General features: G+C 56.5%; 1 protein-coding gene across 1 annotated transcript in view; it reads right to left on the bottom strand.

Moving 5' to 3' along the window:
• Nucleotides 1-13213, bottom strand: part of LOC111144134 (dedicator of cytokinesis 3) — a 588346-nt gene that overhangs the window by 614 nt on the left and 574519 nt on the right. Inside the window, exons 47-52 of the mRNA XM_022498293.1 lie at nucleotides 12204-12325; nucleotides 10842-10980; nucleotides 10188-10335; nucleotides 6353-6471; nucleotides 5111-5198; nucleotides 660-742 (exon numbers count right to left, since the gene is read on the bottom strand). Coding sequence (XP_022354001.1) covers nucleotides 660-742; nucleotides 5111-5198; nucleotides 6353-6471; nucleotides 10188-10335; nucleotides 10842-10980; nucleotides 12204-12325 — 699 coding nt within the window. The remainder of the gene's footprint in view (nucleotides 1-659; nucleotides 743-5110; nucleotides 5199-6352; nucleotides 6472-10187; nucleotides 10336-10841; nucleotides 10981-12203; nucleotides 12326-13213) is intronic.

Here is a 13213-nt window from a genome sequence, read left to right as displayed (position 1 = left end):
GTCTCTTCGGCAGCCACCTCCCAGCAAGCCAGGGGAGCCCCAGAATCAGCACCATCTCTGTGGGCAGAAATGGCTCTGCCCTGAGCACTAGGCACTTGCACCCTGTGGCTCTGGGGTGCTGACAGAAAGGCTGGGTCAGCAGGCCAGTGGGCAGAGCAGAAAGAACCCCCAGGACCATGGGCCAGATGAATGGGCTCTGCTGCTAAAACCTGTGACCGAGTCCATCTTTTCCAATGTGCAGAAAAACGAGTGAGTTTTCATGAGACTTTGCTGCCTCCTGCCTCTTGCTTTTGACTGGACTCCAGTTTAAAATAATCTACTATCTACCATGGGAGTATTTCTTGCCTTCTTGAATTGTGTGCCGTTACCTGGTAACACCAGCAGGAGCCCCCCAGCCCCTCACTGCCCCTTGTCCGTGCACCCTGGCACCGTGTGTTGCCGTCCCCCTTACCTCCCTGGCCCCTCACACTGGTTCCAGGACACATCAGTAATCTACATCTCAAGCATGGCCCTGGGCACCCCTAGCTTCTGTCGGGCTGGGTGCTCCGGGAGGGAGCAGGGAGGGCTGTGGCTCATTTCATAGAGCTGATTCCAGAGCAGACCAGAAGGTTCTGCTCACCACCCCCAACCCCGCTGGGACTGTTGCTTCAGTACATTACCTTGCGCAGAGTCCGGGCAGGCAGGGCTGGGGGGGTGTCACCCAGGGGGTGGTGGAAGGCGTCGAAGTGTAGGGAGTAATGACCTGCAAAGGGAATAGAACCAGAGCCTCAGCTGGGACCCCTCTGGGGCTGTGTGGGCACATCTTGCTGGGCCAACTGGGCAGCCGTGGGAAGAGGCTCCTGGGGACCTCTCGGTGTTGAAGACCACAGGAAAACCTCTCTTTTCACTGGAGTTCTCCAAAACAGGCTGCTGGAGTAAAAGACACCTGTGCCACACAAAAAGTCAAGAAGGTCGAGTACATCAGAGCCCACAGGATGACAGGCCGCCGCCAACTGGCAGCCCTCCGGCAGGCTGGTGGGTAGCAGGCTTGGCACAGTCGGTTCCATTGTCTTCGGCCCCCCTGGCTGGGAAGGCCTGACTGAGCTCACCTGCTGTACTTGGAAACCTCACAGACCCCAAAGCCCAGCAGGATCCTTCCCGTGGTGGGGATGGTTTTTCCTTGGCTGAGTTAGCCCAGAGAATGGGCCATCTTCTTAGTTTGGAGGGCTGCTGTCCTTGCCCCTGAGTAGAGTCTGAAACCAGGGACTATCTGGGGGACCCGCTGGAGGTCTTCTTACCATGCAGCAGGCTTCGGGGAGGCACTGGGGGGGCCAGGATGTGCCCCATGTGGGCAGACAGGAAGGGCTGGGCCTCTTGGGCTCCACTATCCAGGCTCCAGCTGCTGGGGGCTGCTGGCACCGCTGAAGGGTGGAAACAGATGGCAGGAAGGGAGGTTACTTCTTGAGCCATCCTCGGGGAGAAGCCCATTCTATGGCCTCTGGCTTCTCCAGGTGTGCACTATGTACCCAGCACGTGTAGGAGTGACACGCCAGCCCCCCCAAAAGCTGGCCAAGTGAGATGCTGTGGCCCAGAGGAGAGGGACAGAAGCTGCTTACGAGGATGGCACCAGAGGGAGTGGGCATCTGAAGAATACTTAGGGGGAGGCAAGCTGAGAGGATAGCAAGGAATGAATGTCTGCAGCCTGTGGGACTTGCCAGGAAGAGGATAGAGAACAGAAGAAATGAGCAGAGCGGAGTGGAACGGGCTGAGGAGACAGAATGTAGAAGAGGGCAGCCACAGAGCTCCTCCCCAGAGCCATGTCAGGGCTCTCTGACTGCCCTGGCCCAGTGGGAAAACCAGGGAGCACCGAGGGCAGGAGGCAGACACCGCTTCCTCCTAGAGCTAGTGCCCGGCTGGGGGGCTGGGCAGGGGCTGGGTCCCAGAGGGCCTGTGGCAAGCAAGCTCTGCCCATTGACTGGGTTTGGAAAGCACAAGGGGTTTTCAGGCAGGGACCGGTGTTCAGTGTGCCTGCTGGAGGAAAGAGTATACAGCCCAAGAGTTGTAGCTCAGGTCTGGCTGGACCGGTGGCTTCCCTAAGAAGGGGAAGGACTGTGGAACCAATGGTGCTTTGAGGCCTTAGAGAAAGATCCCGTTCCTGGCACCCACATGCCACAGACGCAAGGTAGAGTGGCCTTGGACAAAGGGAAACAAAGAGTGTCCACCTGTGCTAAGGAAGGCGTTCAGTGCCAGAATACTTGCTCCCCGTCCCCCAGCCATGGCTGGGATGACTGACTTTGCAGGAAGGAGATGAAACGAGGAATGGCTAGACCTCAGGCTCTGAGGGGCCCTCTACCAGAGCAGAGCAGCAGAGGACATGTGAATCCTGTTAGCCAGCTCCTCCTGGAGACACGATACCACCACCAAGAAATGTGCCTTTACTCCAGCGGAGCCGGGAAGCATAATCTCCCTTTTGGGCTGTCAGGGGCAGGGCAGCAGCTCAGAACCTGTGCACCTGGCCGCTGGCTTTGTACTCAGGCAGTTGTAGCTAAACTGGGCCTCAGGAGTCTGGGGTCTGGGCTCTCCTTGCTCCAGGTACTGAGCAGGGAAAGCTAGGGCCTGAGAGGCTCTGGAAGGGAAGAAGCTGGAATCCAGCCTTCAAGAAGGATGTGGTCAGGAGGGGCCCGGCCCCTCCTGAGATAAAGTGGTGATGTCCTTCCTCTTCCTCCCCACTGGTCTGGAACTGGAGTGGGGGCCTGAAGCAGAACACAAAGCAGAACTCTACTGTCTGAACAGACTCAGTTCTCAGGACTGCACAGTCCCGTGGGATGGTGGACGGCTGGTGGCAGGAGGGGCGAGGCAGTGACGGGGAGGACGGGCACTCAGCTGTTGCCTAAAAGGAGGAAAGAATTCTGAATCTGATGAACAGCACCAGGTGGATTCTACCAGAAGTCCTCCTCAGGGAGCCCAAGGCTTCTGAAGAACAGGACAGACCCATTCTCCCACAGGCTCTCTGCAAGATGGGGCAGGAGCTCCTGGGTCCTCAGCACTGAAAAGAGCCACCGAATCTTAGAAATTAAGAAGCTTGGAGGTGGGTCTGGGTAGCTTCCCCAAAAGGGTGCTGACAGCCCAAGCTCTCCGTGCACATCAAGGCCCTAGAAGAACTGCGGGGTTGCAGAAGTTCACCCAAGAGCCCGAAGTAACCTGCAGGCAGGGAGGCTCTGGGGGAAGAAAGCTGGCGAGGCTGCAGGGCTTTACAAAGCGCGCCTGCCTGAGCCCATCCATGCGACCGAGAAGTCATCCAGTTCACCCTGCAGCCTGACGTCCGGGAGCTGCGTGGCCCAGGTGCACCGGAGCTAGTGGAAAATCGAAGCTGGAGTGACTCAGCCTAGGAGGAGGGGGCAACCCCTGCTGTGGCCTGGCCATTCCTCTCTCTCTGTGTCCTGTTAACAGAGGTCCAGGGCTGGCCTGAGATCCCCGCTGCACAGCCGATAGCCCTGAGGGCAAGCTTGTCTGGGCTGAAAGTTGCTGGCAAAGAGAGGACCACGAGTGAGAGAGGTGGAGTCCTTGTGGGACTCAGGATCCCGATGACAAGAGAATGGTGACAAGTGCATGCCGCTCCTGCCCTGGAGGATCCTGGCAGAGGCTACGGGAGTCATGGCTCCGGCCTGTGTGCTCCTACTAGGTGGATGTCTCAGTTGCTGCCTCAAAGTGCTGGCGCCGTGGATGGGCGTGCCCGCGGGGGGCTCAGCCCCTTTCCTTCCCACACCTGGGGGCGGGCGTGCCCAGCTTCCTGCCGCAGCCTGGTCTGACGCCTGATGCTCTTCTGTGTCCAGCTGGCATAGGGCCCAGCTCTGCCCCCAGCACCCGTTTGAGTTCTGAGCCCATCTGTGCTCTCGGCTAGCTGTCAGATGGCTCCACATCTCAGGGGAAGAAAAGGCACAGTGGATTTTGGCCCCAGAGGCCTCTGTAACAGGGGCAGGGTCCAAGGGGCTGCATGTTTCGGGGACACGTTGCCTTGAGGCTGGGGAGGCATCTTCAGCCGGAAATCTCCATGGCCTTTGTGGTTGAGCACCTGGTGCTGATGCCCACCAGCCACTGAGGCTGTGGACCCCATGTCTGGTCTCCTTAATGAAGACACAGAGGCCTGTCCTCTGTGGTGAGTGACAGAGGAACAATGACGGTGGGGACAGCAGACAGCAGTTGGTGAGGAGGTGCAATGACAACATGATGACGGCTTTGGAGGGACCAGTTCTGATGGGACAGCAGGTTGTACTCCCAGGGACTGAGTGTGTCCTGAAGCCCAACAGAGGGAGGTGAGGGAGGGGACGCTACAGGGAGGAGGGCCAGGATGGGGCCGGGGCTGGGGGGCAGGTGGGGTAGCACAGTCCTCGGATAGGTATTGCTCTGTGTTAAACTGCACTCTGATCCCCATCTGCGGGCCTTTGGGCCCGAGCCTGCGGCTTGCAGCGGCTTGCTGTGGCAGAACACTGGGTCGAATCCATGAGCCAAGCAGCCTCTGTTCTAACTGCCTAGTCTCATGCCCACGCTGATGGGCTCACAATGGAGAAGATGGACTCACAGCAGCCGCCAGCCCAAGTGGCTGCAGGAGGACTGGACTCAGAGGACCCGGGGCTCCCCTGGAGAGAACTGTCTCTGGGGAAGTTCACTTTGCCACAGCTGGTTCTTCCCATTCTTCTAGGGGCTTGTTCGGCCGTATGCCAATTCTGAGCAACAAGGAGAGGTTCCTGAGGGCCCAAGTTGAGAGTGACCAAAGAGGCCGTAGGGCCTGCTGAATTCTGGGGCTGGTTGGGAGGAGCCCAGGGGACTGACTGCCCACAGCCTGAACAGCCTAAGTGTCCATAACGGTGGGCTCAGGGCAGGAGCAGCTGGGGCCTCTCAGAGGGCGGGCCCTGGGGAGGGAGAGCCACAGACTAACAGGATCCAAATGTAGCATCATGCCAGACGTCGGTTTAACAGTGAGCACAGGAGTTGGTCAGGACTTTGGACAGACAGACAGGCCTGGGTGTTGAAGTATGGTGCAGCCTCGGCCAGGTGGTACTTGGGGACAAGAGTCAGACGCTCAGGATGGGGACAGACATGGGGGGAGGCCACCTGGGAAGGGGAACAATACCTTTTTCAGCCACAGACAGATTGGGATCACTGCAGGGTTTGCAGGATCCGACCACTTGCTGGAACAGGGCCCGCTGGAAATTTGGCAGCTGAGGGAAGGAGAGAAATATCAAAGAGGGTGAAAACAACCAGTTATACCTTGGGGGGCAGTGCTGTGGGCCCAGGAGCCAGGACATTTGAAGAGAAGACAGGGAAATCAAAGCAGTGGTACCGCTCATGCTGGAGATGTGTTGGGAAGCTCAGGCCGGCCCCAGGAAGACTGGCCCTCGCTACCAGGCTCTGAGGGCTGCCATGTCAGCATTGGAGGCCATTCCCTACCATGTCTGGCTGGGCTCCAGACTGTCTTGGGTGTGGCCAAGAGAAAGGACACGGGCACTTGAGGTTTTCTAACTGCATCCTTTTGTCCTGCCCCGGAGGCCCACAGGCAGAAAGGATGAGGGACCCTTCACCCCTAAGCACTGGCAGACCTAGCCTCCCAGAGGTGCCTTCATAGGCCCAAGCCTGCACTGAGGGTAAGGGCAGCATTCAAGCCCAGAAAGTCACAGACAGGACCCACTGATCTGATAAGCAGCTACAGAGCAGGCCTGCTCCCTCCACTGGCACGGCCCCTGGAGGTACCTCTGAGAAACTGTTGGCATTTTGGACTAGGTGACAGCTGCTTGAAGGTGACTCTCATGGATTCTGATAGAAGGGCAGGTGGACCAGGCAGGGCAAGGAGCTAATCCCTATGGCTTTTGGTTCAAGGCCCCCAGGGAGGGTGTCTGGAGAGCTGTGCAGACGGTGGGGAGCAGTCCCAGCAGGTAGTGATGGGCTTCGGCTAGATGGAGGGATGGATGCAAGAGGCAGAGTTTGCCTGAGTGAGGGTGCCCTTCACACACATAGGGAGGAAAGTCATCCTCCAGACCTGTGTCCACCATGACCTTCCCAGGACAGGAAAGAACCAGTTCCCTCTGCTAGACTTTTTTGGGCTGAGGAGTCCAGGAGGCAGGCAAGAAGGACAGATAGCTACCTGAGCAATGGTGGCTCCAACCTGCCACCATTCTCCCCACAGCTGCACTCCATCTGGGCTGCTGGTCCTCAGAGCCACCACGGTCCCTGTCCAGGGGCCCAGCAGCCTTCTGAGGGTCTCAAGGCAGAATGAAGGAGGCTGGGATGACAGCACAGAAAGCCTAGCAGATGCAATGAGAGAAGCCCAGGCTGACACACTTGCAGCAGAGGGCAGTCAGGAGTCTGGGTCTACTACCTGTCCGTTCTCCAGAATGGCTGCTGGATACATGGCGCTGCTCGGGCGGTCCCGGTGCGTGGGCAGCAGCAACATCATTTCCCGGGCGTGGCGGTACTTATCTGGCAGAGAGGGAGAGCCTGTAACCAAGTGAGAACAATCACGCACAGATGACAAGCCACAGATGGAGGGCCCAGTGGGCAAGCATCCTGGGGGCCAGGGAACGCAGGTTGGCATCCCCTCGCAGCTGGCAGGAGGATGAGCTCAGCAAGCACAGGAGGAATGAAGCAGTCTGCTGGTGAGATGGTGGGGGGGGGGTTGCCCCTGCTGTCCCGGCCGTAGCAGGCACACCACAGATGGCGGGGGCAACACAGGCCCACTGACGGAACCCCCTCACCATGCTCAGAGGCAGATCATGAGGAGAACTGAGGACAGGAGCTAGGACCCAGAGGGCCCCCAGCACCTGGGAGATGGGTGTGCCCTGGGTGTAGGCTCTCTCAGGGGGCCCAGGCATGGGCACAGGCCAGCTGGCAATGGAGCCATCACATAGAGACAGAGACACTCGGGTAACACAATGGCACAGCTCCTATGATGCCCGGTGTCTCCATACACTTACCGCCTCTGGACCCCACTGGCCCTGCTCTCACCTGGCTCCCTAGCACTTTTGCCCAGAGTCTTCTCCTTCCCAGATTCTGATCCTCTAGAGCCTGGCCCCGGCTTCCTGGCTATCCTACTGTAGCTCCAGAGCCAGAATGGCAGGGGCTCCAGGGCCCTGTGTTCAGGGGGCTCTCCAGGGATTCTCACTCTGACACTCCCCCTTCAGTGAACTCGGGGGTCATGGAGCTAGTCTGGGACTTGTGGGCCTTGAACCCAGGCTCCTGAGTTGACGTGTTTCATGCTCTTCTCTTGTGAGGCTTCTGTAGTGATCTCTGGCCCAAGGGGCTGTTACAGAGGCCAGATGGCACGAGACATGGTATGGCTGGGTCCCCATCCATGCAGCCCATAGCTGCAGGCCCAGGAACCTGTCAACCATGGTCCATGAGGGGGCCTTCCACAGAAACAGAAAGAATAACTTGCTAGCTTTCCTTGGGAATGGATAACTTGGAAGGCCCTCCACATGTGCCCCACACATCGTGCCAGATGCCAGCAAGTCCATGAGGAACTAGCCTCCTGGCAGACTATGGCTGGCTCCAGTGGTAGAAGGCCTTCTGTGGTTTGCTCTCAGTGACACCGGTTGGCCCCTGGGCTCCATCTGGGAGGTGAATCTGCAGCTCCAGAGGCTCTGTCCCTGAAGCCCAGGGTCCCCGGGGCCTTCCTTAGAGCATGTGGTTCTCCCACCTTCAGGGACAACTGACAAAGGTCTCTGCACTCAGCCTGCCCCCAGGCTCCTTGAGCTACCCCTTTTGTGCTCATTTTAGACCCAGAAGATAAGGCTTACATACTTTGCAGAAGTCAATATAACAAAAATTTGTAGGGGTTGTTTAGAGACAAATAGAAAAGCGCTCCTAATTCCACCCATTTCTATAGTGCCTTTCTAGCAAGGAACTGGATGCTCCCTGAGTCCCGGCAGCCACAGCTCTGGACAGGGCTCCCCTCCACTTATGTGCACAGAGGAGACCTGCACCCTGACACCACGCAGTTAGAGTTGACTCTAACACACATCACACACCAGGCTGGCAGCTGGGGCGCGGCAGGCAGACCGCCGACCTCGTGCAGCTCGCAGCCTGGCTCACAAGGCCAAACTCAGCTCTGCACGCTCGAGGTCCTGCCATGGGTCCGGGCGCTAGGATGGGCGGACAGCAGCCCGAAGGCCCAAGGTGCTCCGCTGAGGATCTGAACCCACAGGATGGAGGCTCCTCTGGTGCTATAACAAAGGGGTGCTCGGTGTTACTGCTGAGATTTTCAACTCTGCCATCCACTGCTCTTTCAACTGGCCTCAGCCCTGGGCAGCCAGTCCCACAGGAGCAGAGACTGACGGCTACTTTTCATGAAAATATTTAAACACCACAAGGGCTTCTGTGTCACAGGACTTTTGTACTACTTGTGTGGTAGCCTGGCTAAACCAAAGGGAGGCTAAGTCCCAGCACCACAGAGTTACTCAAGGAGGACCAATCAGAATGCCCGTTCCCTCGGCCCAATCAGTCTTTTCACCACTAGAGGGAGCTGCGTACTCACAAGAGTTGAGAAAGAGGGCAAGCGTTTAGAAAAAGGCCTTGCAGGCCTTTCTTCTGAAGGTTTCCAAAACAGGGACTATAGCAGACAGTGTCACTGGGTCTTGGGGGGAAAGCCACTGGTGTCATGACCACTCCTGGATTGGGGGGAAAGTGCCTCCAATGCAAAGGACCCTCCAGAACCCCTTCTCCATGAAAGCCTTCCCTTCACTCATAACCCCAGAAACAGCGTGGACTGCTCTCTTCCTTCTGTGCCCCTAGGGCATCGCCTACTGCATCTCCCATATTTATCTGAAAATATTAGTCTTCCTCTGCGATGCTGGGTCCAGACCTCTCCATCTTCTCTCACAGGCCTCCTGCTGGTAGGCTCCCTATGGGGCCCATGGTTTTCTCCAAATAGGCCTGCACACAACTTGCGTGGATGGTGTAGCCTGCCAGGGAATGAATCCCTGCTCTTTCTTCATTGCCTCTGCCCTCGTCTGCACTTTGGGCCCAGTTCCATTTAGCCCTTTTGTTTACTTTTGTACTTAATGTCTACTCCAGAAAGGGCAGGGGCTTCTGTCAGCCTTTCTCTCTGTGATACCCTGAAGTTTGGCTCCTGTGATAGCTTGCCTCCAGAGATGGCAACCTGCAATGCCTTCCCTCCAAAAATACACACGCCTCTCCTCACACCGTGAGGTGAAGTCTCATTCCCCACCCCGGTATCTAGGTTGGCCTTAGGCACTTGACCAGACAATGGAATGGGCCAAAAGGGACATTATGGGATTTCCAAGTCTGGGTGATAAGAAGCCCAGGTTGCAGGGAAAGGCCCTACACAGGGACTCAGGTCGATAGCCCCAGCTGAGCTCCCAGGTGACATTTGCTTCCAGCTGTATGAGTGAGCCAGCCTAGTTGAACCTTTAGATGCCTCCAGCCCCAGGGAACTCAGACTATGGGCTCACGACAGCAACGGCCAGCACCAGGCCAGGCTGGCGAGCTCAGACCGCTCCCTCTGTCACCGTCCCGCACATCCATCCCGGGAAGCACCAGGTCTGAGTTCCCACAGCCAACTGCCCTTCCACCACAAACCCTTCTGTCTAAAAGGACAGAGGACCAGATTTCACTGTGAGAACTAGGAGCAGACTGTGAAAAAGATGCAGGCTCTCAGAGAACAAGACTTTAGCAGACTGAAAAGAAATCAGGCAATAACTGGCAAAGTACACAGCTTTTCACAGAGCCATTTCTCCTGATTAAGCCTTTCTCAACTGAACAAGGTCTTTTTGGTTATTGTTACTTTTTAGAATAACATGTTCCAGGATTAAGTTCAGCCTTCAAATTGAATTTTCACACTGTGCAGTCATGCTCAATTCCTCAAGACAAGACTCACTGGTACCTTAACTTTTTTATTCTTGTAGATATTTCAACGGAAAAGAACTGAGCTTTCTCATGGACTGTGCGTCCTCTTACTGAGATGGAGATGGGACAGCCGGCCCCCTCTGTGGCATCCACTGCTCAGAGCAGGGTCTGAAGCCAGCCAGAGAGAGAGAGCCAGGGCTAAGAACCCTCGAGTCCTTAGTGTTGAAAGGGAAACATTCTCTAAGTCACAGGGCCACTTTCAAAGACAGAGCCACAGATGAGATGAGGACTAGTGGGGCTCACGAGGCCCTGTCCTCTCCCTTCTACAAGCAGCGCCCTGCCCTCCTTACCTCGGGCACTGGAAGGGGCAGAGGTAATCATCTGGGATGGTGCTGAGTGAGTGGAACTCAGGCTGGAGGAAGAAGGGCTTGCCTGGGACGAGGACAGAACAGAGACGTTGGTGACTGAGCCCTGGTACCTGGGGTTGGGATACGCGAGCTGCAAAGGAAGAAAAATCAGCAGGATAGAGGTCTGAATGGCCGGGATTGTGGGACTGGCCCAGAGTTGGCTTCTTCATGCCATGAGGTACCCAGACCCAGTGTCAGATGTGGTAGCCTGGGTCCTGATGGAGGCCAGGCTGGTGGCTGGCACTAAGGGTCACCCACGCCACCCATGGAGCAGGATTGTTGGGTCGACTCTAGTGATGGTGCCCATAGAGGATGCAGGACTTAACCATCAGGAATGCCAGGAAGGAGGGCAATTTGGAGGAGGGTCTATCCCACGGAATCTCAAAGAGCAACCAGGAATGAAGCTAGATTTCCTTCTTGGGAAATAAAGCCTGGGAACTGTGACGCAGGATGGTGTGAGGGGAAGGCAGTTTTACTGGCTCGGGGTGTTCTGAGTTCAGAAACCGGAGAACTGATGCCAGCCCTCAGACCAGACCAGCCAGCAGAGAGGCGAGTCCTCACGGTGCCTTGGCCATTCTCCTGGGGCAGTTCTGGTACCTGCATATGGTGGTATAGGTCCTCGGGAGCCTCGCCCACGGAGCTGTCCCCCAGCATCACCACATTTCCCGCTTCGCTAGATGCATGTGAGGAGAGAGAGGATGATGAATGGCGGCCTGTGCCCATCAAGTTCATGGGGCTGTGAACAAGAGTGGGAAATAGGGACGAGTCAGGCTGGGAGCTGAGAAAGCTTGCTAGGTGGAAGAGGATGGTGTAAAGGGCTGTATGCCAAGCCTCAGCCAACACTGACTTGGAGGGCTTCATAGCTAATGCTTATATCCATTGGAGGCCTGGGACAGCTGGGAACACTGACCTGCTGCTCAGGCTTCCCCTGGTGTATGAAGGCCAGAGGTAGACTGGCAAAGTCTCTACTGGGAGTTCGGTGCTTTATGGCCACTCAGTCTGATGACGTCAGCAGTTTCTCAGTTAGGATTACTGAAAATGATATGCTGAATCTGGTCAAAGATTCCAGGTCCCCTTGCCATGCGGGGTTGGTCTGAACCAGCAGCCACCCTCTGTTGGGATTGGCTCCTAGGCCAGGGGTGTCTTCCCATTAGGGGCAAGCTACCAAAATAGCTGACTGGCAACCTCTGTTGGCTTCCCTCCACATCTGGGGTCACAGGTTCGCCAACACTCTCTCAATAGTAGACAGCCCTCATTCACTCCTTCCTTCTCCTTTGTGGAGGCGTGGTCTGTGCTGACTTACTGCTTCCATCGGAAGACAAACCCGGAGAGGCTCCTCTTCCTCCCTCCTCCTCTAGCTGGGCCTTCCTGCCCCGGAGGCTTGGCGCATCTCCCCCTGAGCTTGGATAGACCAGCCATGACCTGGTTTGCTTCCACCTCACCATGTGGTTCTCTTCCTTAAGCCAACTGGGGACCCTCATTCCCCTTGGGATGGGGACAGAAGGCCTGAAGGAAGGAGGTCCCTCCAGAGCTGGCACTGGCCCCCTTCCATGCCCCAAAACCCTGCACTCCAGCCACGAGGCTCTGCTGGTGGGGCTGACCACGCCAGCCTGGCCGCCTCCTGGGGTGCCTGCACGTGGCGGTCCCTTTGCCGGATCCTGTTCCATCGCCCTCCTCACTCCAGCTTGTTTCTGCCTCAGAGACTTCTATTTATCATTTAAGACTTAACCCCGAATGCCCCCTCCTCCATGTTCTCACAGTACCATGCACACTCCTCTGTCACCCAGGATGACTGGCTGTGAGCGTGGGTCCTGTGGTGGGAGTGTGTGCTGGCTGTGTGCATGTGTGAGAGGGCACAGGAGTGAGTACACACTCCTACTATCTCAGACTTCCTTGCTCTGACCTTTGCAATCCGGACTGACCTCTGTGGAGGAGACCCTCCCCACCCTAAGGCCATACCTGTGGCGGTGGGTCATCTTGATGCTCTCAGGGCTCATGGGACTATGGGACGCTAGGACGTTTCCCCGCGGGGTGCTGGTGCCTGAACATGCAGGACTGAGCTTGTCCAAACCCGGAAACTCCTGTTGAGACATGAAGGCCCCTTCATCAGAGGAAAGAAAGTGTCATTAAGGGCTGAGAGGGAAGAGTGGGCTGGTGGTAAAAATGTCAGAGAAAGAACCTGATACTGCTGGCTGAGCCTGCACTGCTGACATTGCGGGCAACAGCCCCTTCACGACTAAACACCCCGTCAACCGCACCGGAGTCTGGACCAGAGGCTGAGAGGCCCGTGGATGACCCCACGAAGAGAGCACATCTGGAAGAGCCCGATGCTCTGAGTTCATGGGAGTGTGTTACTGGCATTCTCAGGGCGGAAGAGGAATAAGAGCGGGGGGAGCCGGAGAGGAAGAGCTGACCATCAGCTGTCAGTCAGTGGGCCCCTCTTCTGTAAGCTGGGTTTCTTGGATTGCTAAACGGTCCAGCTCTTAGTGATCTGGGTTAAGTTCCCTGTGACATGGTCTGTGTGGAGAGATCGGACCCCAGATCCTGACATTAGTCATCAAAAAACACTACTATTTTAACATGATTACATTCTTATTAAGTAGATGGATATCTTGGCAGAAATTTTTGAACCCAAACCCTCCTGGGTGATAGTACATTGGTCTGGATCCTTGTCTGTGGACTCTGGAGAAACAAAGCACAACCATCCAGGGTTCTTCAATCCTTCACCATCTGTGGGCCCTAAGTCCTACTGGGGATGCTTCTGAGCTTGGCCTGAAGAAACAACCAGTTTTCTACCCCCTTCTTCCAAAACACGTGGAGATGAAAAAGAAGGGTAAACTGCAGAGGACACCTCCATGTGTGCTCTGGAGACACTGATGTATGCGGGTATTTTCTGTTTTTTGCTGCAGTGGCCCAACAGCCTTGCATGGCGGAGGACATCCCTTGCCCCATTGGCCAGGCTCTAGCCT

Source organism: Enhydra lutris, unplaced genomic scaffold, assembly GCF_002288905.1.
Source record: "Enhydra lutris kenyoni isolate GAN:26980312 unplaced genomic scaffold, ASM228890v2 scaffoldscaffold10, whole genome shotgun sequence".
NCBI lineage: Eukaryota > Metazoa > Chordata > Mammalia > Carnivora > Mustelidae > Enhydra > Enhydra lutris.
This window is presented reverse-complemented; position numbering and strand designations above follow the sequence as displayed.